General features: G+C 43.1%; 1 protein-coding gene across 1 annotated transcript in view; it reads right to left on the bottom strand.

The window, feature by feature from the left end:
• Positions 1-1,059: 1,059 nt before the first annotated feature.
• The window catches only part of ZCWPW2 (zinc finger CW-type and PWWP domain containing 2), a 63,874-nt gene continuing 37,192 nt past the window's right edge, over positions 1,060-27,741 (bottom strand). Inside the window, exons 7-9 of the mRNA XM_083188635.1 lie at positions 20,835-20,917; positions 11,149-11,255; positions 1,060-1,341 (exon numbers count right to left, since the gene is read on the bottom strand). Of these exons, the coding sequence (XP_083044761.1) occupies positions 1,180-1,341; positions 11,149-11,255; positions 20,835-20,917 (352 nt within the window). The 3' untranslated portion in view covers positions 1,060-1,179. The remainder of the gene's footprint in view (positions 1,342-11,148; positions 11,256-20,834; positions 20,918-27,741) is intronic.

Here is a 27,741-nt window from a genome sequence, read left to right as displayed (position 1 = left end):
TTGGATGTGGATCTTACAAACTGTATTTGGACATTTACATTCTTACTTTAGGCGCTATACCACTATTGGGTAAAAAAAAAAAAAATATATATATATATATATATATATATATAGATACTTGTAGACAAAGTTTGGCCATCCATATGGTAGAGAATTCAGCTGCCAAAGTACCAAATATATTTAGAAAGGTACCACTTGGCACATTCAGATACCTTTCACTTCTCCATTCCCTACAGCAGACATTTGACAAGAAGGCAACAGTGCTTTCTGACTTTTGGTACTTTCAAATAATATTTAACAAAATATAACTTAATGTTTAAGTGTTTTTTCCCACCATAAAGAAGTACACACATAAAATGATCTGCTAAGGATGTTATAATTTGGAAGATATAAATACAAATCAGTAGATGAGACATTATAATTACCCATGAATGCTAAAGTATAAATGGTTTTGAAACACACTTCTTATTAAAAAAAATGCAAGAGTCTTGTAGTAATGAAGACTAATATATAAATGGCAAAAACATCTCGCATTACTGAGGAACATGTGAATCATTAAATTATATTTAGTTTTGATAACTAATATCTTGAGGGGTTCCAATCATTCTAAAATAAACTAGCTCTTGCATTTCCTGTAATGATTAAAGGTCTGCCCCTTTAGAGTAAAAGATTAGCAGTATGATGCTTAATTAACAAATACACATATGTCACATTTGAACTGTGTTTATTATACTCTTATAAATCCCAAAAGTTAAATTTTATAAACAAATGCACAATAGCCTAATTAAACAAGAAAAAAATAAATAAGCTTTTCCACTAAACACTCATTATTTAAAAAAAAGTACAAGTTAACCATTTAACATAATGGGGGAAATTTACTAAAGGAAATTTGTAAAAAATATGTGTATTTGTATCCAGAAATACACTTATTTTTGACATTTACTATCCCGAAAATACGGCAATTCGTATTTGTATTGATAGCACATCAATACGAATTGCCGTATTTTCGGGATAGTAAATGTCAAAAATAAGTGTATTTCTGGATACAAATATACCTATTTCTTTTACAAATTTCCTTTAGTAAATTTCCCCCTATGTATTAAATTAATATATAGCAAACAAAACAAAAAAAATATTTTCAAGCTTATTTGTTTTGTTTTACTCTTTACATCTCAATACTTAAAATTGACTAGGGAGTTTAGACATTATACAATCTATTTGCTTTAAATTCTGTGCAATTGCTTCAATGGATTCTTCACTCTTAAACTGCACACCATCAATAATAATACAGTCATCATCAGTGGTGTCATCTTCCAAGCCATGGTTGTTTTGGATTGCATCCTAAAAAGAAAATAAAAAATTGTCAAACTGGGCATGTTATCATTTCCATATATAAAGTATATAAAACTGTGTTAAAGTTGGTTTATTTTAAATGTATGCAAAATAGGCTCCTTTTCAACTGAAAAATACACCTCAACCAGATAAAGCATTTTACTTGATAAAGCTAAACATGAACCTAATTCAGAGTTGTACACTATTCCAATGTTTTTCGCAATTGAGTGATTATTGGCAGACAGCGCATGTGCCACGATCACACTGCACATGTGTAATGGTGCCTTGAAATTACACTCGCAGTGAGGATGTAAGTGCAGAGTGATTGTCAGGAAGTAGTCGTTATGGGTAGGATTTTAAGAAAGCCTCCGATGCACTAAGGAGGAGAAACGCGTCAGTCGAATTAACTGTGACCACAGAGCATCGCCGGCCGGCACTTTGACTGAGAGACTTGAAATCACGGACGGAGACCGCAAGTATAATCTATCTGTTGTCAGGAAATCTGGTGGAACAGAGATAGCCGCCGCCCCAATATCTGAAGGGCTACCTACTCTAAAGGTTTTTAATAACGGTACTTGTGGAGTATCACGGCTCCCATCGTATGGCATCGTATGCCATATGTAGTGGCATACGATGGCATACGATGCGATGCGATGTTTTACCGATTTTTGAGAATTTTTGCTCAAAAATCGTATGCCATCGCATGGCATCGTATGCCATATGTAGTGGCATACGATGTCATACGATGCGATACGATGTTTTACCGATTTTTTAGCAAAAATGGTCAAAAATCGGTAAAACATCGCATAACATCGTATGCCATATGTAGTGGCATACGATGTCATACGATGCGATACGATGTTTTACCGATTTTTGAGCAAAAATGGTGAAAAATCGGTAAAACATCGCATGGCATCGTATGCCATCGATGTGATACGATGTTTTACCGATTTTTGAGCATTTTAGCTCAAAAATCGTATGCGATCGCATCGGATGCCATACGATGGCATCCGATGCGATGCAATGGCACCCGATTTTGCACTGAAATGCATCAGAATGCATTGAAATGTATATTAAAGTAGTGAAATGCCCCCAAATGCCATTTTTCATAGTGCACCACCCCCACTATCAACGTCAACCCGAAGCGTGGCGAGCGCAGCAAGCCCGCGAGGGGCGGCGGTACGCGTCCTACGACCTTTTCATACCCCCACTATCCACGTCGGTGTGGAGTTGAGAATAGAATAGTGTGGCGAGCGCAGCGAGCCACCGAGCCCGAAGCGTGGCGAGCGTAGCAAGCCCCGCGAGGGGACGCGGATACCTGTAAAGCCCGCGAGGAGACGCGTATAGTGAAGGTATCCGCGTCCGCTCGCCACGCTTCGGGCTCGGTGGCTCGCTGCGCTCGCCACACTATTCTATTCTCAACTCCACGCCAACGTGGATAGTGGGGGTATGAAAAGGTCGTAGGACGCGTACCGCCGTCCCTCGCGGGCTCGCTGCGCTCGCCACGCTTCGGGTTGACGTTGATAGTGGGGGTGGTGCACTATGAAAAATGGCATTTGGGGGCATTTCACTACTTCAATACACATTTCAATGCATTCTGATGCATTTCAGTCCAAAATTGGGTGCCATCGCATCGCATGCCATCGTATGGCATCCGATGCGATCGCATACGATTTTTGAGCTAAAATGCTCAAAAATCTGTAAAACATCGTATCGCATCGTATGACATCGTATGCCACTACATATGGCATACGATGCCATTCGATGTTTTACCGATTTTTGACCATTTTTGCTCAAAAATCGGTAAAACATCGTATCGCATCGTATGACATCGTATGCCACTACATATGGCATACGATGTTATGCGATTTTTGAGCAAAAATAGTCAAAAATCGGTAAAACATTGCATCGCATCGTATGCCATCGTATGCCACATGCGATGCGATTTTTAGCATACAATCTGCATACGATGCAGGTCGTGGGAGCCGTGATACTCCACAAGTACCTTAATAACTACTACCAGTAACCTTTGCTAGCAAAAGGAAATACAGGATTGGGGACAGAGGAACTACTAATCTCTGACAAACTAATTATTAACCTCACTAACCCAATAGGAGACAAAGGACTGGCTATTTTAAAAGTATTATATTGGAATTTTTTCTTTTCTTTTATACTAACCACCGGCCGGTGTATATATACTCTGTGTATTTTATTCATTAATTTATTCTGTTGTTGAATTAAAATGTATATATTACTTTCAAAATTATATTGATATTTTGTCGCCTTTGAAGCGTTTGAATGCTAAATAGAACACCCAGTTTCAAGCACTGTCTTAACCCCTTGGTTTCTGTTATGGGAGGTAAGGGAAGTAGTCGTTATGGGAGGTAATGGGGAGTATCAATAAAAATTCAGGCATGTCCTCGTCGTTTCTGCAGCAATGTTCCCCGTTATTTCGTTTAGGCTGCACATCAATTGTGAAAGAGTTGCAATAGCTCCGGTGGGCTTTTCTTTTCATTCTTGAGTGGCAGCTTCACTTGCTAGCTTTAGCATTTCGGTATTTAAAAAATGATACTAAGCCCTTATTCTGGTTGATCGGCTGTAATGTTTTGGCACTACGGAGTAAGTGATATGTAACTGGCACTAAGGGGAAAATTTACTAAGAATACGAATACGATTTTTCGTATTCGTATTCTTAATACGAATGAATACAAATGCATACAGCTGTTTTAGCCGTATGCAAATTCGTGTTCTGGAGGGTAATTTACAAAGCAGTCAAATACGACAGCTTTGAAACCCCCCCCCCGATTGCCGTTAATACGGTCGCTAATACGAATTTGTATAGGCAGTCTACACTGACCAGTCAGATCCGTAAAGGCTGCAGTGTGTAAAAAAAAATAATAATAGAAAAATAAAAAATAAATAAAAAACGGCATGCGGTCCCCCCCACCCACGGCCATAACCAGCACCAGGCTGAAAGAGCTGGGCTGGTATTAAAAATGTCTTGTTTTACTTACCTGGTATTAAAAAAATCAGGAAACTGGGCAAATAGGGGCTCCGCTAATTTTATAAACCAGTCCCAGGTTCCCAAAATACGGGGGACAAAATGACTAGGGGTCCCCCATATTTTTAGAACCAGCCAGCAGGTTGATGCCACAGCCGGGGGGGGGAGACTTTTTATACAAGTACCCCCCCAGCCAAAGCATTCATCCCTACCGACCAGTCAGCCTGGCCAGAGGTCCTGGGGGAGTGGGGACCCCCCAATAAAGGGTACCCCCCTTCAGGACTTACCTGGCCAGGCTGAAGTCTGGTGCTGTTCTCGATGCCCCTGGGCGGTGGGCATCGAGATGATAAAACGGTGTAAAAAAAAATAAATTAAAAACTATTGTCTTATACTGTGGAACTAGAGTCCCAGCAAGCCTCCCCCGCATGCTGGGACTTGGAGAACCACAACTCCCAGCATGCGGGGCATTAAAGGGCCTGCTGGCATTTGTAGTTCCAGAGTAAAATAAATAGTTCAATAAACACACTGACACCCATGAAAAATAAAAGTTTAATACATACATAACACATACATACTGATACTTACCTTTCTTGAGCCCGTAGGTAGCCCTGGGTCTGGGGATCGGGGCTCTAGGGTCCGGGGCTCCAGGATCCAAAGAAACCCAGTACCTGTGGAAGAAAATCCTACTCACCAAGGTCCTCCGGAGAAGATCACGTCCTCTTTGTTCCGCCGTAGTCCGGGTCTTCAAAAAAAAAAAACGCGAACGCCTGGCCGGTGACCCTCGCACTAACTAACAGGAGAGGCACTGAAGTTTCATCTTCAGCGCCTCTGCTCCAAATGATTCTATTGGCTGCCCAGCGGGAAATCAGGAGCCGCATTTCTTTTTTCCCCCTGAAGACCCGGACTACGGCAGAACGAAAAGGACATGATCTTTGCCGGAGGACCATGGTAAGTAGGATTTTCTTCTACAGGTCCCCAAATGGATTTCTTTGGATCCTGAAGCCCCGGACCTCAGACCCCTGGTCCCCGGATCATGGAGCCCCAGACCCCGGATCATGGAGCCCCGGACCCAGGGACCTACCTACGGGCACAAGAAAGGTAAGTATCAGTATGTATGTGTAATGTATGTATTAAACTTTTATTTGTTATGGGTGTCAGTGTGTTTATTTAACATTTTCTTTTACTGTGGAACTACAAGTGCCAGCGGGCCATTTAATGCCTCGCATGCTGGGACTTGTAGTTCCACAGTATAAGACAATAGTTTTTAATTCTATTTTTTACACCATTTTATCAGCTTGATGCCCACCGCCCAGGGGCATTGAGAACAGCACCAGGCTTCAGCCTGGCCAGGTAAGTCCTGGAGGGGGGGACCCCTTTATTGGGGGGTCCCCACTCCCCCAGGAGCCTGGCCAGGCTGGCTGGTCGGTAGGTGTGACTGCTTTGGCCGGGGGGACTTGTATAAAAAGTCTCCCCCTGGCTGTGGCATTACCCTGCTGGCTGGTTATTAAAATACGGGGGACCCCTAGTCATTTTGTCCCCCGTATTTTGGGAACCAGCCCCGGCCCTGGGGCTGGTTTTAAAAAATCAGTGGTGCACCTATTTGCCCGGTTTCCTGATTTTTTTAATACCAGCCCCGGCTCTTTCAGCCTGGTGCTGGTTACGGACGTGGGGGGACCCAATGCCGTTTTTTTTTTTAGTTAGTTATTTATTTTTCTATTTTTTACACGCTGAAGCCTGCATGGATCTGACTGATCCGTGCAGGCTGAAGCCAAATACGCCTGGAAAATGAAGTGTATTTTCCAGGCGTATTTGGACGGCAATTAGCGGGCGTATCCCTAATTACTGGCCGTATTGAAATTAGTATATTAGGAATCAACAATCTTTTGAATGGTGATTCCTATTCGTATTCTGTCGATGGTGTATTACGATGGCAGATGGCGGATTTACAAATACGAACGTGCCATAAATACAAATACGAATATTCAAATTTTGGTCATAGTAAATGCCAAAAATACGAATACACCTAAAAAAATTGTATTTTACTATGTAAATACGAATTTACCTTAGTAAATTTTCCCCTAAATATGTGCAAGAAAATGATTGCTTGGCATTTAAATTCAGTATCTGATATAGTACACAAACTTTTTTTCATGTTTTGAAACCTTGTTTTATGCAAAAACAAAATATATTTGTATGTATTTCATGTGTTTGTACAACATAAATGTAAGATACCTGCAGATATATAATTGAAATACTGTATAAAAATATTCTGAAATACGGAATAATCCGTTATCCAAAATTCTTCTGGTCCCAAGCATTTTGGATAAGGGTTACTCAACCTGTACTACAGCTCTAACAATTACTATCTGTGATTTTGAAGAGTGACAGAAGTGTGGAGTTGGTCTGTTAAAATTCAGTAAGCTTGGAACAAATTTAGAAAATTGACTAGTGTAAACTACTACTATCAATTCCTTAACCACAGCAAGCATGGATAAAAAGTATAATTGCAATAAATATTCCTTGGGTCTGTTTTGTCAATTTCGGGGTCACTGTGATGAATATATTTTGGTTTAGTTTTGTATGAGATACACATTTTCTTACTTAACAAGTGCAGCAAAAAGGCATATGTCCTTATATATTGTATGTGTCTCATTCATTTGTGTCTCTTTACACCTTGGGAGAGTAAGCAAGCATAGGCTAATGCAGTAATGACTTGTTCAGGAAATGCAAATAAAGTAGATCCACGCATAAGCAGATTCACCTGTCAGGAAGGGTATATCTCTTGCTGATGCTAGATGGCCAATGCAAATACAGATGATTCCTCATGCATCTCTCCTTAATACACCATGAGCAGTCGGTTTTTTGTTTTGCCAAAATTGCGTCTTACTTGCACCACAAAGTAAATAGGATGAATGAGTGTGCGGATTAATTTGATATATGAAAATTGTATATTCTGTGTGACTGAGTCTATATACGGAGCAGAACAGAATTTGTATTGGAATAAATGGTGGCTGCTACATTGTAGCAATTCGTATACAGATTCAGAGACTCAGTCACACAGACATACAAGTATCACAAAATAGTAAGCCCACTTGAAGCAAATACTTCAGAAGGTAGTCTGCTATCTTGTAATTGCCTCTGTGTATGTGTGAGAAAGAGATGTAGATTCACTCGGTGCCAACAGATGGCAGTGTTTCGGAGACACACAATCATGCTGCTTTCACATTACAAACCTGCTTTCAACCCGTTTTTGTAAACGTTTCTTAAAACAGGTCTATATGGGTTTAGGTCGACACATGCGTTAGGTCGACATGGGTTAGGTCGACTTGGGTTTATTCGCAGTTTTTTCACCCGAATGTCGACACAGTCGACATGGACACAGTTGGAAGTGAACCGCAGCCCCTCGCAATGTTTCGGGTGCGGTGCCTCGCTGCGCTCGGCACACTATTTTATTCTCCCGCCATGCCCTAGTGGATGGTAGGGCATGAAATACCGCCTGTCGGCACATGTTGGCTCAAAAAACAGTGAAAAAAAACATGTCGACCTAACGACACGTCGACCTAACCCATGTTGACCTAATGCATGTGTCGACCTAAACCTATGTCGACCTTGTCCCATGTTGACCTAGACACCTGTCGACCTTCACCCATGTCGACCTAGACTCATGTCAACCTTCTGCCATGTTGTCCTAGACTCATGTCGACCTTCCAGCATGTTGACCCAACTGTGTCGACCTAAGGACTGTTGACCAAATGATCCCAATACCTGCACAGTATGCACTGGGTTAATAAAGTCTCCTCTCTGCTCTTTACTTCCTCCTTGTGCCTAGTGAGATCACAAGGGAGATAGCCTATCACCCTCTGTGACCTGCTAATGACTTGTACACAGGGGCGGGCTGGGCCGGGGGGCAGGGTGCCATGTGCCCCCCGGGCTGCTTACCCAGCCACTTAATGCAGGCCGCGCACCTCCTCCAGCTGTCCTGCGCTGGCCGCGGCTTCCAGAACACGGCCGCGGCCACAGGAAAATGGCCGCCGGACCCCTGCACTGAGGACATGTCCTCAGTGCAGGAGGCCGGCGGCCATTTTCCTGTAGCCGCGGCCGTGTTCTAGAAGCTGCGGCCAGCGCAGGAGAGCTGAAGGAGGTGCGCGGCCTGCACTGGACTGGGGCTGCAGGGTGCACCGGACTGGGGTGTGGGCAGGAGGGGCATGTACTGCCCTCCCCCCCGCCCCCCCCCCCCCCTCCCCCAGCAGCAGCAGATAGAAATGAGACAGCAACAATGGTGAGTAAGTTGCTGCTGGCAAATTCTGGCACTGGGGCATATGTGTTTCTGGCACTGTGGGGGCATGTGTGTATTTGGCAATGTGGGGGAATATCTGGCATTGTGGGGGCATATGTGTATCTGGCACTGTGGGGGCATATGTGTCTCTGGCACTGTGGGGACATATCTGGCACTGTGGGGGCATATGTGTATTTGGCACAGTGGGGGAATATCTGGCAATGTGGGGGCATATGTGTATTTGGCACAGTGGGGGAATATCTGGCACTGTGGGGGCATATGTGTCTCTGGCACTGTGGAGGCATGTGTGTATTTGGCACTGTGGGGGCATATGTGTCTCTGGCACTGTGGGGGCATATCTGGCACTGTGGGGGCATGTGTGTATTTGGCACAATGGGGGAATATCTGGCACTGTGGGGGCATATGTGTCTCTGGCACTGTGGGGGCATATCTGGCACTGTGGGGGCATGTGTGTATTTGGCACAGTGGGGGCATATCTGGCACTGTGGGGGCATATCTGGCACTGTGGGGGCATATGTGTCTCTGGCACTGTGGGGGCATTTCTGGCACTGTGGGGGCATATGTGTATCTGGCACTGTGAGGGCATATGTGTCTCTGGCACTGTGGGGAATATCTGGCACTGTGGGGGCATATGTGTCTCTGGCACTGTGGGGGCATATCTGGCACTGTAGGGGCATGTGAGTATTTGGCACAGTGGGGGAATATCTGGCACTGTGGGGGCATATGTGTCTCTGGCACTGTGGGGGAATATCTGGCACTGTGGGGGCATATGTGTCTCTGGCACTGTGGGGGCATATCTGGCACTATGGAGGCATATGTGTCTCTGGCACTGTGGGGGCATATGTGTCTCTGGCACTGTGGGGGCATATGTGTATTTGGCACTGTGGCAGAATATCTGGCACTGTGGGGGCAAATCTGGCACTGTGGACATCACATTGTGCGGTGCAATGGGCATCATGGTGTGGGGCGTAATGGGCATTATGGTGTGGGGATCATTGGGTAATTGCCATCACAGTATATAGTGTAATAGGCATCAAGGTGTGCGGCATAATGTGTAATTAGCATCACAATGTGCAATCTGCAGGTACACAATACAATCATGGAATAGGCCACGCCCCCTTATGATAGGCCACACGCCTAATTTTTCGGCGTGCCTCCGGCGCGCACAAGCGTTCCGTCTTCCAGAAAGTTGGGGGGGGGGGGGGGGGGGTATGGGCCAGTGCTCTGGACTTGCCCCCTAGGCTAAAAGTTGCCAGCCAGCCCCTGCTTGTACATACCATTTCAGAGCCATTCACACTACAAATGGATTGGCTCTACAACGAGTAGGACACTACTTTTAACCCGTTTTGGATTACAGGTATTTTAAAAACGGTAAATTCTCTCTGGACCTTTCACATTACAGCTAGAAACGTTTTAAAGCCATTTAAAATCGGCAATTTACAGTACCGTGTTTTAGCTGTAATGTGAAAGGGGTATCAGACATTAGACATATATATAGATGATCAAATTAATCAGCAGTCTCTAGGCATCCAAGTTGCATCACATTGCTATTAAGATTACTTTTTGGCAAAAAAAAAAAAGCAAACAATACACCTGATGCTAGAATATTCTCACACAACATGGCTCACCAAGAGAGGCTATGTGGCGTAGCTGCAGCAATGATATATGAGGACATATCTGTATATGCAATGGTGATGATGAGTAGCAACTGGCTGGTTGTGTTTAATCCATTAGTATAACTGCTGGTACTTGTTTAGTTTCATGGCGGCAGATAAATCACATGCGAATGCATCGCATGCGATGCGATCGGATGCAATTTTGTACCTGTTCATAACCCCACTATCCACAACGCATGGAGTTTATATAATATAGTGTGGCGAGCAGAGCGAGCCACCGAGCCCGAAGCTTGGATTACTTTACATGTATTCCATGTCCCCTTGCGGGGCTCAATGCGCTCGGCACGGAATACATGTAAAGTAATTCGCGTCCCCTCGCCACGCTTCGGGCTCGGTGGTTCACTGCGCACACCACACTATATAAAATCAACTCCATGCGTAGTGGATAGTGGGGTTATGAACAGGTACAAAATCGCATCGCATAGCATGCGATATATCTGCCGCTGTGAAACTAAACAAGTAACTAACTGCTATACAGTATGACAAGAGGTTTTGTTGAACAGTTGCACAGGAATGGGAGCAGATATAAAGTTTAATTATAAGTTAGGCCCCCTCTAGTAAGGATAACTGGTTAGTGATATGCTTAGGGGTGTGCTACCACAGACAAAAACCAATAGCAAACTTTTATTAGAAAGGAGAAAGAATAATATAGTTTGCTATACAGTATGCAATGGCAAACTATAAAATTATATACTTTAAATAAGCAGATATCTGATAAGTATACATTAGAAACTCTGCAATCAAAATTTGAGAATCTAGTGATTTTAGTCCTAAGATTTTAAAGTTAAAGTGAGCACTAGAATGATATTATTTAATAGCAGGTAATTATAATAAATGATCACCAAATGAACCTTCTCTGTATGTAGCTTTTTAGCTGTACAAAGAGGATCCCCTACTCCCTGCAGAACCCATCCAAAGTCCGGTAGAATGTCGTCAGCTTCATACATCACTGCAAAAAATGAAAGGTTTTTTTTAATGTTTTTAATTCTTCATGTGTGATAGCCAATATTTCAATCACACATTAATGTGAAAATTGTTTTAATTTATTATACCATATATAACATAGTTCTAAATGGGATCTAGATGATGTGTAGGTCGACAGTTAATAGGTCGACACATATGGTTGACAGGCATTTGAGAGGAAAGTTTAAAATGATTTTAGGAGATATTAGGCTTTGATATAATTTTTGCTGGATCTCATTTCAATATTCCCAGTGAATAGACATCATGGACATACCTCCCAACATGGCTCATTCCAGGAGAGAGACGATGCTCTGTTCCTGGACTTCCCTCTTAATGTGGGTGGCGAGGGGGGTTTGTACGGCAAGGATGGCTTTTTTGGTAAGGAAAAGCCATCCTCGCCGTACAACCCCCTAGCCGTATTCAATGTTTTGCAAAAATCCTCGCCGGATTCCCTTAAACGGCGAGGTTCGCCGCAAATGCAGCAAGTTTGTTGTCCGTACTCGCTGAAAAGAACCACCATATAGCTTGCCGTCACGGGCTTGACAACGCCATTGAATATACCCCTTAATGTATGATTACCATCACCTGATTTAAACAGGTTATTTGGTAAGAAAAGTGTTTCAACACAGGTGATGGTGAGCATACTGTACATTAACAGGAAAGTCCAGGAACAGAGCACTGTGTCCCTCCTGAAGAGGGTCATGTTTGGAGGTATGCAAATATGAATCAGGCTCTATGTTTTTAAACTGGAAACCTTGGGCAATCAGTTGTTAAGCATGGTGGGTGATTCAAGATGACTGAAGCACTATTTGATCACCTGCATAAAGCATGCCAGCTTGAAAACCTGTAGTGTCAGGGCAGCTTGAGGACAAGAGTTGGGAAACAGTGACCTACAGTTAATGTAGTCTGAGCTTACAACACAGAACAATGATAATGGGAGTAACACATACTATAGGTACAAAGATCTATCACTTGTCCCCCATTAATAGGGGACAACAATCATTCATCATCAATTTTTAAATATTGGCATTAGAGACTATTAGCATTAAATGTTTTCTTTACCTTCTACCTGGACTGAAACATTGAAAATGTAGTTTTTCATGTAAGAATTACTATAATAAACTAATTCCCTTGACAACAGTAGTTCCTACATTATCAATTCCCACTATCTTCCAATGGGATACACGGCAAGGGTAAACAAACACAAACATTTTTATTATATTTAAGCATGTGAATTTAAATGTTTTACAGTGTACATAAACAAAATTTAGAAGCTAACAGCCTGACATGATATTCTATGATGCTCTGCATGGTGATTACATGAATTTCCAATGTAATTGAGCAAAGTCATAGTTAAGCAGTATCACACTACAGTGTGTCTTATTTGTCAACACCGTCAAAGAAGTAGGAAATGTGCCAGCGCTGGCTGTACCAATGATTTAGACAAGACGGTTCTCAATTTAAAACAGTAATTTAATAATTAAATATACACATATGAAGGAGGGCGTGGCCATGGCGGTACGGGAATGAGTAGGTTGGAGGGCTGAGCTCCCTGTTACCTGAATATCCGTGAGTCCTTTGCCCGGAATAGCATGCCGTGCCTGGGATAAGAGATCTCCATCTTACAGTGGAGTAAAAGAAGAAGCCGCCTGGTCTGCTCATAGTGCCGGAGTCCGTCGGCGTGGGAAGCTGTGGCCGTATGAGTGAGGGTCCTGAGAGCGGCTGGAGCGCCTCCACTGTAAACTCCTTCCGGCGGGTCATAGGACTCACGCGTCTGACGGTTTCCTGCCCGGCACTGAAGGGGACAGAGAGAGAGAGGCGGCACGAGTTCCTGCATACCCTGCAAGTTAGCAGGAGGCACGCGACTGACGGCTTCCTGCCCGGCGCTGAGGGTGACAGAGAGAGAGGCGGCACGAGTCCCTGCACACCCTGCAAGTTAGCGGGACTGAGCGGCGCAGAGAGTGGTCTGGAGAGGGAGACAGTGAGAGAGCCTCCCCTCCGGTTGAAAAGCCTGTGTCCATTGACCAGAGTGTGGCCTGAATAGGGTGAGCAAGCCCCTGTATACTTTATAAGCCAACGGGACTGAGCAGCGCAGAGAGTGGTTTGAAGAGGGAGACGGTGAGAGAGTCTCCCCTCCAGCTGATACTCTGTGTCCCCGATACATCTGGATGGGCAGTGCTGAGCAAGCCGACAAACCCGGTGCAGTTAACTAGGGCTGAGGGACGGAGTCAGGCCCCCTCTATTTCTGGTAAAGATAAGCATACTACATCGTGATTCTGCAAATCTGGACACTGGCTTGGGTTACTGAATCCCTGCCCGCAGACGGCACGCCGAGAAGCAAGCCCCAAGTGAAGAGCTGCTGATAGAGGGGTAAGGGTCTGCTGAGGGCCCCCCCCTACTGTTGGCATACAAAGCATGCCTAATCCTAGGCAAAGGCCCCAGAAGATCCCACGAGACAGGACCACGGATCCAGCAAAGCGCCTCAGCGCGTTCTTGTTCGGCTGCAGCACACTGGGGCATTAACAAGAAAATTGGAAACGGCCTCATATCATCCACCAGAGATTGCCCATCTCTTTACTCCACCACCCCCTGGACGGACTCACGGGACATCAAGGTCCAGTCCTGCCAAGAGATACGTACCCGATCAACAAACTGATGCAGTATAATTTACTATATGATAAGTGTTCCACTGTTTTAGCTAAAATTGCCGTGTAAGGGAAATTGGTGCCCTACCCTGTAAATCTCATTTAGCCGGAGCGACGCTGAGCATAGAGGCCTGGCAGGTCTGGGAATCGGAGAAGATCAGCCCACGTTGAAAACTCTGTTGTACTACATTTATGCTCAGGGTGTGATACCCAGAAGGTTTAGATCAGAGGATGAAAATCACTACTAGGTAAACCTGATCGACCATATAGAGCTCCACTGACCGATAGCAGCGTGGTACACCTGTGGGTAATCACCCTTAGCAGGACACCGCCGAGTGAGGCATATAACTAGACTCTGTACACCATTGATGCCCCTTCTACTGACCTCCTGTGGGTCCTAACGTACACACTGCCAGCGTGGGAAAATATCACTCCTCAATCTCTGATTAGCATCTACTCGTATCTTGGTGAGATCGTTTGTACACCTTTGTAGTAAAACTCAGGCAGAAATATATGTAATCCTGTTTTATTGGCAATAGTGCAGCTGGGAACTATAACTCATTAATACAGTTGACCTCGGATTGCCCACACCGCCCTTTGGGTAAATATGGGCAAAACAGGAAACACCTCAGCGGCTGCCCGGCTAGAGAGGTATGCGAGGGCCCAAGAGGGGAATACCTTGCAAAACCCTACATCGACCCCACAGACCACCCCCTTTAAAAGCAAAAGCCCGCCACCTGCGCCAGAAATTACACTTCAGCAAGTACTGGAGGCAATAAATACCTCTGAGCAGCGCTTGTCCGATCAAATAACTGGGGTACAAGCGGAAATCTCCTCCATTAAAACTGATCTTAAAGTAACAACAGAAAGAATCACTCAAGTAGAGGCCCAGGTCTCAGCACTTGAGGATGTTTATAATCAGTGGTTCAACAAGGTAAACAAGATGACCATGCAAGTATCCAAGCTGAAGTCCAAAATGCTAGACGTAGAGGGCAGGCTGAGAGCAAAATTTATTGTGGACTGGATGATCGCAAAGTTTGGACAAGCTGCATTCTCCAAACACTTTGCAGTAGAACGGGCTCATAGAGTGCCCTTTCGACCATTGTCTCCCGGATCTCCACCACGGACACTAATAGTAAAAATTTAGAATTTTCAGGACTGAGACATTATACTACGCCTGATACGTATTAACGGGCCACTGGAGTACAATGGGGCTAGAATCTCCGTGTTCCCCGATTTTGCCCTTGAAGTTCAAAAAGAGAGAGCAAAATTCAGGGAAGTCAAAAAACGACTTCAGGAAAAAAACTTAAAATACTCAATGGTATTCCCTTCTAAACTTAGAGTGATCTATAATGGTGAGACGGTTTACTTCCAAACCCCGCAAGAAGCAGCCAAGTGGCTGGACAACCATGTCCCAGGATCACGGCAACTGGCAGAAGGCTAGGCTGCTAAGGAGCTATAATACTTTACCAGGGAGCTCCCCCCGTAAATTGGTGGCTAGTTAAATTTTATTATCCCCCAGGTTGCTGGAATTCTTTTTTCCTCTTTTTTTTTGTTTGTGGGAGGGTTGGGGTTCTAGGTATGCCAAGGGGGAGGTGGTATACAGGTTGGGGGGAGGGATTGTATGTTGTATGTAATATATGTATATATGGTACAGGTAACAAAAGTGATAATGATATGTGGGACTGCCCTGCGCTCGCTCAACTGCCAACAGAACCTGAGTCGTAACTTTTTCGGTGGGGACGTGAAGGTGGCATGGCTGGGATTACCCGAGAAGGTGGGATGATTAAAACACTTACCTGGAATGTCCGGGGCCTAAATGAAAATATAAAACTGTCGCTGGTTATAAACCAGGTGAGAAAGTATGGGGCAGATATTACCTCACTTACGGAAACACATCTTACCGGGGGGAAACAGATGGCTCTTAAGAAACCATGGGTTGGCCATGCCTTTCATGCACCCTTCACGTCTTCCTCCCGAGGGGTCTCTGTACTAATTAAAAAAACGTCATTTATTTGTAACAGGGTTAGCATAGATATGGGGGGGTGTTATGTCTTTTTAGATTGTACTATCAAAGCTCGACAGTTGATAATACTGTCAGTTTATATTCCACCTCCCTTCTCATACAAGGTATTGATAAATGCCATAGAGTTCGCCACCCTATCCCCAAACATCCCGATTATATGCATGGGGGACTTTAATAACATCTTAGACCCACACCTTGACCGGTGGAAGAGTACCCCCTCTACCATAAGAAGTAATAACAAGAGTTTTGCCAACTTTATAAAAGATATTGACTGGGTTGATCCATGGAGGGAGCGTAATCCAACAGCCCTTCAATATACATGCTTTTCCACCTCTTATCATACTTTCTCTAGGCTGGACCTCATGTTGGTCTCCAGGAGCCTTATGCCTCTAGTCCAGAAGGTCGAACATAAAACGAGGGGTATATCTGACCACTCGCCCCTGTACCTGGAAATATCGGTTGAGAATGATAGGGGTAGCAGCTTCTGGAGACTCAACCCCAACTGGTTACGAAGCCTTGAAGATAAAATTGACCTAGGGCCTCAATGGCAAGAGTATTGGGTGCTCAATCAGGGCTCAACTACTGCGCCCATACTATGGGACGCCTTCAAGGCATATATGCGGGGAACATTTAGAAAAGGCATCGCAGAACTTAAAAGAGCAAGTAGGGAAGAAATACAGGAGAAAGAGATCATGTCCTTATCTCGGGAAGAAGAATATATTACAAATAAAACTGATTCCTCCTACCAAGCGTGGCAGCATGCGCAGAATAGCTGGCTGGACGCAGTTAAAAAAGAGAATCTTAAGATCATGACCCATAGGTCACAAGTAAATTACCAAAATTCGGATAAATCAGGGAAATACCTAGCCTTTTTGGCCCGAGCGGAGCAGTCCCCCAACACGATAAGTACGATTAAGAATGAGTTGGGGACAGTAGTAAGCACCACCCCATTGATAGGGGACACATTTAAAAATTATTTTGCCCAGCTATATGCAACCCGTTTAAAACACAATCCCCGGGAAATAGCGGACTTTATTAAAAACATTGACCTGCCAAGTCTAAACCAGGAGGCCAACATAGAACTGGACGCCCCCATAAATATTGAAGAGGTAAAAAACGCCATTAATGAGCTGCCCAGTGGGAAAGCTCCCGGATTAGACGGGATACCAGCAGAAGTCTATAAAAAACATATAGAAGTCCTAGCCCCCCTTCTACATGAGTCCCTGGGTAGTTGTTTTGTGGCAGGCACCGTTCCAGAGGTAATGAGGGAGGCAAAAATTGTGGTGATACTAAAACAGGACAAAAATCCAGAGGAGATGGATTCGTATAGACCCATCTCGTTGATATCCTCAGAAGCCAAGATTTTAGCTAAAATCTTGGCCAAGAGTTTGAATCAACATATAACGAAATGAATCCACTCGGACCAGTCTGGCTTTATGCCCGGAAAGTCCACGTCTATAAACCTGCGTAGGCTGTACAGCCATCTTCAGATGCCAAAGGGCGGCAAGAATGAACCAGCGATAGCTTCTTTAGACGCAATCAAAGCATTCGACGCGGTAGAATGGCCCTACTTATGGGCAGTATTACATGCATTTGGGTTAGGCCCCAATTTTATAAAGTGGATTCAAATGCTATATTTCAACCCATCCGCCCGAGTGGCGGTAAATGGTTGGACATCTCCGGCATTCCGACTCGTCAGGGGGACAAGGCAGGGGTGTCCATTATCCCCTGCCTTGTTCGCACTGGCAATCGAGCCCCTTGCCTGCACTCTGCCGATATCGGATTTGCCTATGGTGAATCGAGGAACCGTGTATGCCGATGACCTCCTAATATATATGTCGGACTATAATTCTTCATTACCGATGGTGTTAAAGTTGATCGAAGAATTCTGAGATTTCTCTGGATTCAGAAGCAACTGGGCAAAATCCATCATTTTCCCGGCAGGTCCTCCGGCAAACTATTTAATGGCCGTGACCCATTCATTGCAGTGGGCTACATCCTTTAAATACCTAGGAGTCATGGTCTCCTGGGACCCGAAGGACTATGTACGATTAAATATTCATCCCTTGTTTGACTGGTTGGGGAAAAAAATAAAATCCTGGAAGAAACTGCCTCTGATAGTTTCAGGCAGGATAAACTTGGTTAAGATGGCGGTCCTTCCTAAATTCTTATACGTGATTCAACACTCACCAATGTACCTCCCTAAATCAATATTCAGAAAACTGAATAGTATAATCTCCTCATTTATCTGGAACGGGGCTCGACCCAAGATTCAGCTAAATAACCTAATGAGGCCAAGAGGGGAGGGTGGATTAGGTCTACCAGATATAAGAAGGTATTATATAGCCGCCCAGCTAACACAGATAAGACCATGGGTGGACCAAGAGGTAAACGGTAATGATATGGCCATAGCCCTGGTAACTTCTTCGTCCCCAGGAAAAACCCCATTGTTCAGAATATTACAGGGCACAAAAATGGCCTCAGATCCTCCACTCCTGGTTCAATCTATTAAAATATGGCATGAGGCAAACCAAATGATGGAAATTGAATTTATAGACAGGGAATATCCTGTGGAAGCCCTACTACTAGATAGGGAACTTAAAGAACTTCAGATCAAAGAAGTATGGCATCCTTATATGGTTACCACTCTTTCACAGATGTATAATATAATGGGCTTAAAATCCTTTGAGCAGCTGCAAGAAGAGTTTGGGCTACCGCATACACACTTTTTTCGCTTCTTACAATTAAGAAGCGTTCTAGGGCAGCACTTTTTAGGTCAATCTCCATCATTTGGCGAATCCCTGATTAAAATAACATTGAGAACAAATAATACCAATAAACTACTGTCCAGATTATATCGTACCCTGGGAAAAAAGAAATATGAGGACGGGCTGAGTAAGTTGAAAGAGAAATGGGAGGCAGATGTGGGGACCCTGAGGGAAGAATGGACAGTGGCAAAGATATCGGTTGCAAAAGCCACAAATGCTCTCCGTATTCAACAGACACAACTCTATATACTTTATAGAGCATACATATCTGCAACGACACTGTCCAAGTTCGCTGGCTGAGCATCCGCTACTTGCCCAAAGTGCGGTCTTCTCCCGGGTTCCCTCATACACCTACTGTGGGAATGCGGGGTAGTAGCAGATTTTTGGGGTAGAGTCATCCAAACCATGGTCGATACTGGCTTCTCAAGAGAAGTTTTTACAGCCAAGTGCTGTTTATTGGGCATAGCTGGAGATAGAACGTTGGGAAACGAAAGACTGTATATAAATAACCTTTGCTCCCTAGCGAAAGTAATAATCGGCAGGATATGGATGTCCAACAAGGGCCCTGACTTCAATAGTTGGACAGCGCTCGTCAACTATACTTATAGACAAGAAAAATGTATATATATATAAAACGAAACACCAGTGCCAGATTCGATTTGATCTGGCATCACTGGGCAAAATCAAAATTTTACCAGGGCACAAATCACGATAAATAAGGAATAGGCACTGTACATAAGTGTGATAGATATATAAACCCACTTATAAGAAATAATAAAGGCGTAAGGTCGTATTTGAAACAACCATGACGCCGTCAAGAACACGGACACTTGATCAATAATAAGTAATGCTGTCCCCATTATGCACATAATTTCCCTTCCCTTTCTTTTTTTTTTTCTAAGTCTATGACACTGTGGATGTTATAATAAAAAAAAAAAAAAAAGAATAAATGATAAAATTTAAAAAGATGTATAAATATTCACTTGCACGGAGTAATAAGTCACGTGTATGCACTAGTCACGCTAATATAATTAGAATAGTATCTATGAAGTCTCCATTTGTATGCCCTTCCATATAGTAGCAGAAGTAGAAGATTAATATTACCCGGGCCAGAATAGGAAACAAGTTAAGTCCAATTATACTGCACTACATGCCGGATATTAGTTTGCCACCGATACGGGACTTTGCCTTGCTTCATATTCTGGCCCTTGCAAGGGAAGCAAGTGCAATATAAACTCCAGTCCGCCGCCCTAAACACATACATGGATAGGGATTATATAGATTGCCCCATGTCACCCACGAAGAAAGCCCTCTACCTCACCCAGCTATAACCCAGTAACCCACAGCAGAAGGCCTGGGGATATCCCCAACTAATTAAAACCCATGCCTACACGGGGCAGTTGAGCAGCGCACTCCTATTGGTAAATATTCATGACGAACTGTACCACTGTTTGTTTGTTTGTAAGTATAAGATATGTATTTGTATGAAAAGACAAAAAAAATATACACATATGAAGCAAATATAATGCATATAAAAAAAATATTTTTTAAATACCATAAATCAAATATATATAAGTTGTGCTTTATATTGGGAGAGCAAAAGATAAGTGAGTAGAGATGTACAAGTCCCGGCTGTCACATGTTTTGAAGCCGATAGCCAATAATATTCCGCTTTGAGATCGGGGTAAATCCGAACCTGCACATCTCTAGTGATTTGTGCTGACCACCCCACAAGAGCCACGTGAACATATAGGGTGAAATTTAATAGGGTGAGAGAGTCAGAAAGTGAGAGATTTGGTAAGAAATATCCAGTTTCATTTACACTTCAAAATCAAACTGGTTTTGGAGTGTAAATGATTGCCACTTTAAAAAAACTGGAGATTTCTTACCAAATCTCTCACTTTCCGATTCTCTCATCCTATTACATGTCACCATAAACTCCTGTAATGTAATGGCATATACAGTACAAACTGTTGTAATGCATATATTAATGAATCCAAGTCCTCTTGCTACAGGATTGATTTTAAGTATCTTCCTTAGGAAACACATAACAATAAAGTATTTTACAAAAACCTTAACATTACTCCAACTAGAAATTATTTGTTAATTATTTTGTTAAGGCATACCAGTGTCTTCTTCTAAAAGGCACTCATCTTCATTTGGTTCATTTGGTTGAAAAATATTTTTCTTGAAGCGTTTTTTCCTTCCACTGCAAACCAATACAAGAATATATATACAGTATATTAACAATTCACTGACCAATACAATTAGTGTGCTACAATATAAATTATTGTAAAATGTAAGAGTGGATACTTATTATGTAAAGCTTTTAATTTAGTAATAAATTACCAGGGTTGGAAAAAAGTAAAATATTTTTGGGTTAAGGGAGGTTTAAATTGTTTTTTGTATTACCTTTTTCTTTTTGCATTTATGTTTTGAATTGAATCCTGCTTATTATTTTAATACTTGGAAACATTTGCTAAATATAAGAAACCTTTATTAATCTTGATTTAATGCATTCTAACGTTAATAGTCCAAAATTATTAGGGTTTTGGGTTATACATCTTTCAATAAATCCAACTTTTTTAGTGTTTATTATTTATTCTGAATATATGTATATAGACTAAACATGAAATCATACAAAATACACTTAAGGTGCCCATATACTTATCTGATTTGGGCCGATTCACCCGATCCCAAAGGATTGGGCCAAGAAAATCATCAGGAACTTTTCAAATTAAGGAAAACCATCTCTACGCAAAACTTGAGAAATGCGACTTTGACTGGTATCTAGGTATCACTCCTAGGTATCTAGGTATCATTCTTAGGATACGTTATAACGTCAAAAGGGTTTTCAATGGATCCCAAGAAGGTGCAGGCCGTCGTGTATTGGTCTCAGCCCACTAACCTGAAGGCAGTACAGAGGTTTTTGGGCTTTGCCTATTATTACAGATGCTTCATTCAGTCTTTTTCAGATTTGGTCTCTCTTATTGTGGCTCTGACAAAGAAGGGAGCAGATATATCAAAATGGTAACCTATAGCTATTCAAGCATCAGCACCCATCTATCTTGCAGATAGTGGAGGGTTTAGGCTCCTCCCCTAGCTATGGGTCCTGGCGCTTTGATGGATTAGTAAAATGTATAGAATAATAATTAAAATGAATCGATCCACAGCTGCTGCAGGTGTTTAGTGAGTCTGCTAAGAACTCACTATGGGGTAACAATGGAGAAAGGTTTTAAACACTATGCGCTGCTGAATTGATCTTGAGAGTGAATGAACCCCGCTGAATAAATTGACACTGGACACACTGTTATTATACTTATATTTATATATATATATATATATATATATATATATATATATATATAAAGGAAAGAGCATGTGAATAGTATCACAACACAGAATACAGATCATACATATAAACAGTTACTAAAAGATATATGTTAAAATATTCAGAGCATGCCAATATAGCAAGAAAATAGCACTTGAGAATAGTGGGTTAATATGGGAATCTCTGTATAGGTCAGAGCAATGGGTTAGTAGAGGGTTAATTCCTGTAGCTTTTGAAGTGAGTTTTAAGAGTCAAACAGATAAAGCAAGCAAGCTGCTAATGCACATGGAGCCTGTTAGCGAGTAGATGGTAGCAGTCAGTTAGGCACAAATGTGGGTGCAGCAATTATTGTTATGGGGAATAACAGCTGACAGCTCACCCTCCTTGTTTGGCGGTTATTGAGCCAGGGAATCAACGGCTCTACCCGGTGATGATATCAGTGAGCGTCCACAGATGGATGTCCCCAGATGGAATGAGTCCCGATGAACGGGACTTGTCCTCCTGCTGTCCGTAATGTAGGTAGTTGCTGCCCGATATCGGCGGCTCAGGGGGAGAGAGTGCGGCAGACCAGCTGAGTTGGCAGGAAGCAGTGACCACGGAGGATTCCCACGTAAGGGCGGAAGTGGCGTTGATGCGTTTCGTTTCTATGACGACCAGAAACTTTTTCAAGATGTTTTACCCATCTTGAAACACCCTAATCTGGAGTTATCATTTGTCATCGAAGTAGATGCACACCTCCATGCACCCGAGCTCAAAAGAACCTCTTTCTGGGAATTTCCTCATAAAACTGGATTTAGGAGTTTCTTAACCCCTCCTCAAGGGGGGTACTGTCAGGAGCCCCAGGGTTAATAAGAGACTGAGGCTTTCTGCTGCATCATAGCAGCTGCCTTTCCTTACTTAATTAGGCAATTGCCGCAGTGGATGGTGGACTCTCACATTTAAGGAGCTTCTTGTGAGCCCATCCCTGCCGGTTATCGCTTCCTGAAGTCTTGTTGCCAGCCCCTTTCTGAATCCAGTCTCTGCAATTGTGTATCCTGTTTCCAGTCTGTGAGATCCTGCTATACTTTATCCAGTCTGAGAGGTTGTGTTCCAGCCTTGCCAGCTTTCTAGTTTGTCCAGCCTGCCACCTTTTGGAATTCTGTTCCTGTGATTTATACTCCGATAGTCATCGTTTACATCACTCATGGTACTAGGAGTCCAGCAGAAGCCGCCTTCCTTTTGTATTATTTTATTATGTTGTTTTCCACTTTGCAGCAGAAGCTGCATATGCTGTTTTGATATTATGTTATCGCGACAGTGTTGCATATTAGCAGTTGGCCGCTAGATCTTTGTCAGTGTTATTCGCAGCAGAACTGCTCATATCTGGTTTTTGTTATCATTTTGAGCCTGGTTTTTGTCTCTTGGGTTTGCTAGTTATGTTCCCTCTTACTTCTGCCCTGTCTCTGTTGCTACCTTGTCACCCTACAAAACCTGGTGGCATCCAAGTACAGAGTGGACCTAATTCGCCCTGGAAAGGCGGCTATTATAGGCAAAGACATTAACCTGCAGGTGCTAAACGACTTCAGAGTGTGGTAACAGCATCAGGGTAGGCTCCGGTGCCTCTGTGGCCTTACCACATTGGTCACAGTGGCACTGTATAGACTGTTATCTACCAACCACAGTCATGTCAGCCAGATTTTGTGTTTGTCCCTATGTATAATAACAGCTTTTATGTATAGGCAGTCTTGTTGGGATAGATATACCTAGCTTTGTGGCTGCATGAAGGTCTGAGATAGACTGGTCCTCTTGGAATGTGAAACTGGTTTAGAGTAGCAGAATGACAGTCTAGTATTTCCAGGGGTGCAAAAAGAAGCAAATAGGGGGGCTCAAAGCATTTCAATGTGTTCACAGGTCTTCATCAGGACCAACCGACCATCGGTACCCAGGCCAATACAACTGACCATCGGTTCCTAGGACAATACATATTACCATTAGTTCCCAGGCCGATATACTGCAAACCATCGGTTCCCAGGCCGACTTATCCTGAACATTTGTTCCCAGCCGATACTGATCTATCACCAATCGCCATTGTTCTCTAAACCTCCTGTATATATTTGTGACCCTTGCAGACAGAGGGCTGTGACCTGGCTGTCAGTTATAGCAAAACACATTTACCTTTTGCTGGGTTCCTTGAAGAAGACCACCGACGGGTTAAACTCTGTGCCTCTGATCTGAGTATCTGCCAGCCTCCCCTTACTAGCTGTGCTCTCCTGTGACTACCTTCCCAGTCTCCATACCAGTATATGCATTATATTAAACCACTCCGCTTCCACCATTGCCATACTACGGTCACAGCTGGAAACAAAAGAACCCTGGACCTGACAGGAAGTCAGTGCCTCGTTGACACAGGGGAACTGAGGTGAATATTCTGGAAGCAGATAACTCCTGCTTTCCCTGGTCTATTATAAGATAGAACAAAATTGGATGCTCCCAAGAGGATAGCGCGTAACCTTGGAAGATCACACTTCTTACCCATGTGTCTGCCATGGATGCCATTCCAGTCTTGGGGAAAGGCAGAATCCAGCCCTCAGGTGGAGGGCCACTCCACACAGCAGGCTTATCATTTGGCTTGGTGTGAAGGTAACTGAAAAAGGCAGAGCTGTTTATCTCAGGGCACGGAGCCCTTGGAGGAAGAACCCTGAACTAAAAAAATTACAGGCCCTTGGTATTGTCCTGCAGCCCAAAGAAGCGAAACAGCATTTCACAAACTTGGTTGCTGCAAGGGAGTAAACCATCCCAAAATCCACAACATTATCCATTTTTAGACCAAAAAGCATATCCCCTAAATAAAAAAGAGCCCCAAGGTCCATTGGGCCAGTAGGCCAAAGGGCTCTCCTGGCCACCCATCTAAACTCTTTAAGTTAGTACACCTGTGTTATCAACACCTCACCAAAATAGGAGTCCGCCACACTGATAAGAAGACAATATTTAATCTATGTGTACCAGAACGGAGGCCATCCTCCAGGGCATCTGCTTAGCAGCTGATGGCTTTAGCTACCCAGGAGGAATGTAAAATAGCACCTGAAATAAAACAAATCACCTTGAATTAAATTTCAGTGTTCTATCAGCCAAATCCTTAAGAGATGCAATGTCAGGGATAGGGGGTTAGTACTACTAACTTGAGTTTTAACAGTAATGGGGAATACCTATTTGGCCTGTTCCACAGACAGTAGTGAATAAAAGGTGGCAATGTGCTGAGAAACTAGGAAGCATCTCTTTGGGTGATCCTATGCCACTGTTAGGAGATCCCCCAGGTTCAGATCCAAGTATTCTGTAATTACAATATTCTAACACTTAATACCTATGGCTGCCATTCGACTTAGGGGGTCTATAAAAAAGTCTCCATTGCTTAGATGAGAGATGAAACACCTGTCCTTGACGGTACTTCCATAAATCCTCCATGAAATCCTCTGTCAAATTCTGATATCCCACAGCATCAGCTGCAGTCACCAGCTGGCACCTGGTGCAGCATTTCAACCTGCCACCCATCAACTACACTTGGTGGCAACCCTGAGCCTGTGACCGTCTGGCAGCCAATGCACTTCGGCAACTCCCGTGCATGAACGCTAACAGCCCTTTGGTTTATACAGGTCGAGTATCCCGTATCCGAATATCCGTTATCCGAATTATTCCGAAAACCATACATTCCAGAAAGTGAAAAAAAAAAATTTTTTTTGCTAAAAACTCACTGGGGACATTTGTAACAGCACTACTGGTGACATGATATGTAACTGGCACTATATATGTGCAAGACAATGATTGCTTGGCATTTAAATTCAGTGCTGAGATAGTACACACATTTTGTTTCACGTTTTGAAACCTTGTTTTTTGAACAAATAAAATATATTTGTGTGTATTTTATGTGGTAATAAAATATATTTGTGTGTATATTATGTGTTTATACAGCATAAATGCAAGATACTTCAAAATACATCATTGAAATATTAAAATATTCCGAAATACGGAATAATCCGTTATCCAAAATTCTCTTGGTCCCGAGCATTTTGGATAAGGGATACTCAACCTGTACAATGCTGCACTGCTCCTTTTATATGCAATAAACTCTATGATATGATAACTTGACTGTGTTATATTACTGGACACCTGATTCTACTAATTATATTTATATTGACCTGTGCAGTGATGGCTTATATATTTTTTACGAAGACAGGAAAACATTTGATTAACCCATGCTAATGTACTGCTTTTAACTACTGGTTTCAATTACCATAATATAGGGACCTCCTTACGTACACTGGGATGCCAGTAGTACCATGGAGGATTGGGTAATTTATTTATTTATTATCCATTTGCATTAGTACCTATATATTTTAGCTATTGTCATATGAAATGTAAATCAATTTTATTATACTATTAAAATCTGTTTCTAGTTGCATATGAAGTCAAATGTATATGGATGCTATCTAGTTTTACGTCATCTCTTAATAGAAATCTGCTTAAAAAATTGTAATTGTTTAATGATAAAGTGTTGCCATTTAATGCCCAAATCTTTTTCCATCACATTGATTCAGTGTTTGCACTGTGCCTGATGGTAGACTTATAAAGGGGAGCTGGCCACTAAGTGGTAGTGCACTGTATGTAAAGCATCACAAATAGAAATATGAATAAATGTCATATAAAATTGTGCATGCCAATAACAAATTGATGTTCACCCCAGTGCAGTTAATAAATATAATTTTATTCTATTTGTCCAGTAGCATGTCAGATAGAAAGGTAATTCAGTTCAGTAAATTAGAAAGGAGACAGCTAGAAATTAAATATATTACGGCTATACACTTATAACATAAGAAGACAGTGAGAAATACAGACGTACTTCTGTACAATATATACAGTATACATAAATGTATGTACAGTATGTATGCACAAAGGTACATTTAATGCATTTTTATACATGTACAGATGGAGCGCCTCTGATCCTTGGCCGGGGATCGCCAGCATGCCTGCGCTGGCGATCGCCGGTGCAGAGGCGCTCGATCTGACTGGGACGTGCGTGCGTCTCACATGCACGCCCGTCCCAGTTTCAGGATGGCGCCGTGACGGCATCCTCTTCAGGGAGACGGGCAGGGGGGATGGTGGAGCACCGGGGGAGGTGGCGGATGGCGGAGCCAACTCCATAGCCACGGGGCGTGCACGAGTGTCTCACCCCTGGCGAGAGCCGGCCACTGGCGGGGGGCTGGCGCAAAGATGGAGCCTACTCCATCTGTATCAGCGAAAAGGGCTCACCAAACCAGCCCCCTAGGGCAGGAAGGAGCTGGTTGTTTGACCTGACCCCAAGGGGTAAAGTTACTAAGATGGGAGTTCTATTGAAGATGGAATGTTGCCCATAACAACCAATCAGATTCTACCTTTTTATTTAGCACCGTTTAGAAGGTAATAGATACAATCTGATTGGATGCTATGGGCAACATCCCATCTTAGTAAATTTACCCCTAAGGTATACAGGGAGACCAGAGCCTGTTTTTATCTCTGGAGACAAAGGGGGTTATTTTGGTTCACTCCTTCTGGCAAATTCCTTCTTAGATGGACAAAACCATGTGCACTGCAGGGGGGCAGATGTAAAATGTGCAGAGAGAATTAGATTTGGGTGAGTTATTTTGTTTCTGTGCAGGGAAAATAATGACTGCTTTATTTTTATACTGCAA

Source organism: Crinia signifera, chromosome 5 (genome assembly GCF_055691185.1).
Source record: "Crinia signifera chromosome 5, ASM5569118v1, whole genome shotgun sequence".
NCBI classification, from domain to species: Eukaryota; Metazoa; Chordata; class Amphibia; order Anura; family Myobatrachidae; genus Crinia; species Crinia signifera.
The sequence above is the reverse complement of the archived record's forward strand: the minus strand, read 5'-3'. Positions and strand labels throughout refer to the sequence as shown.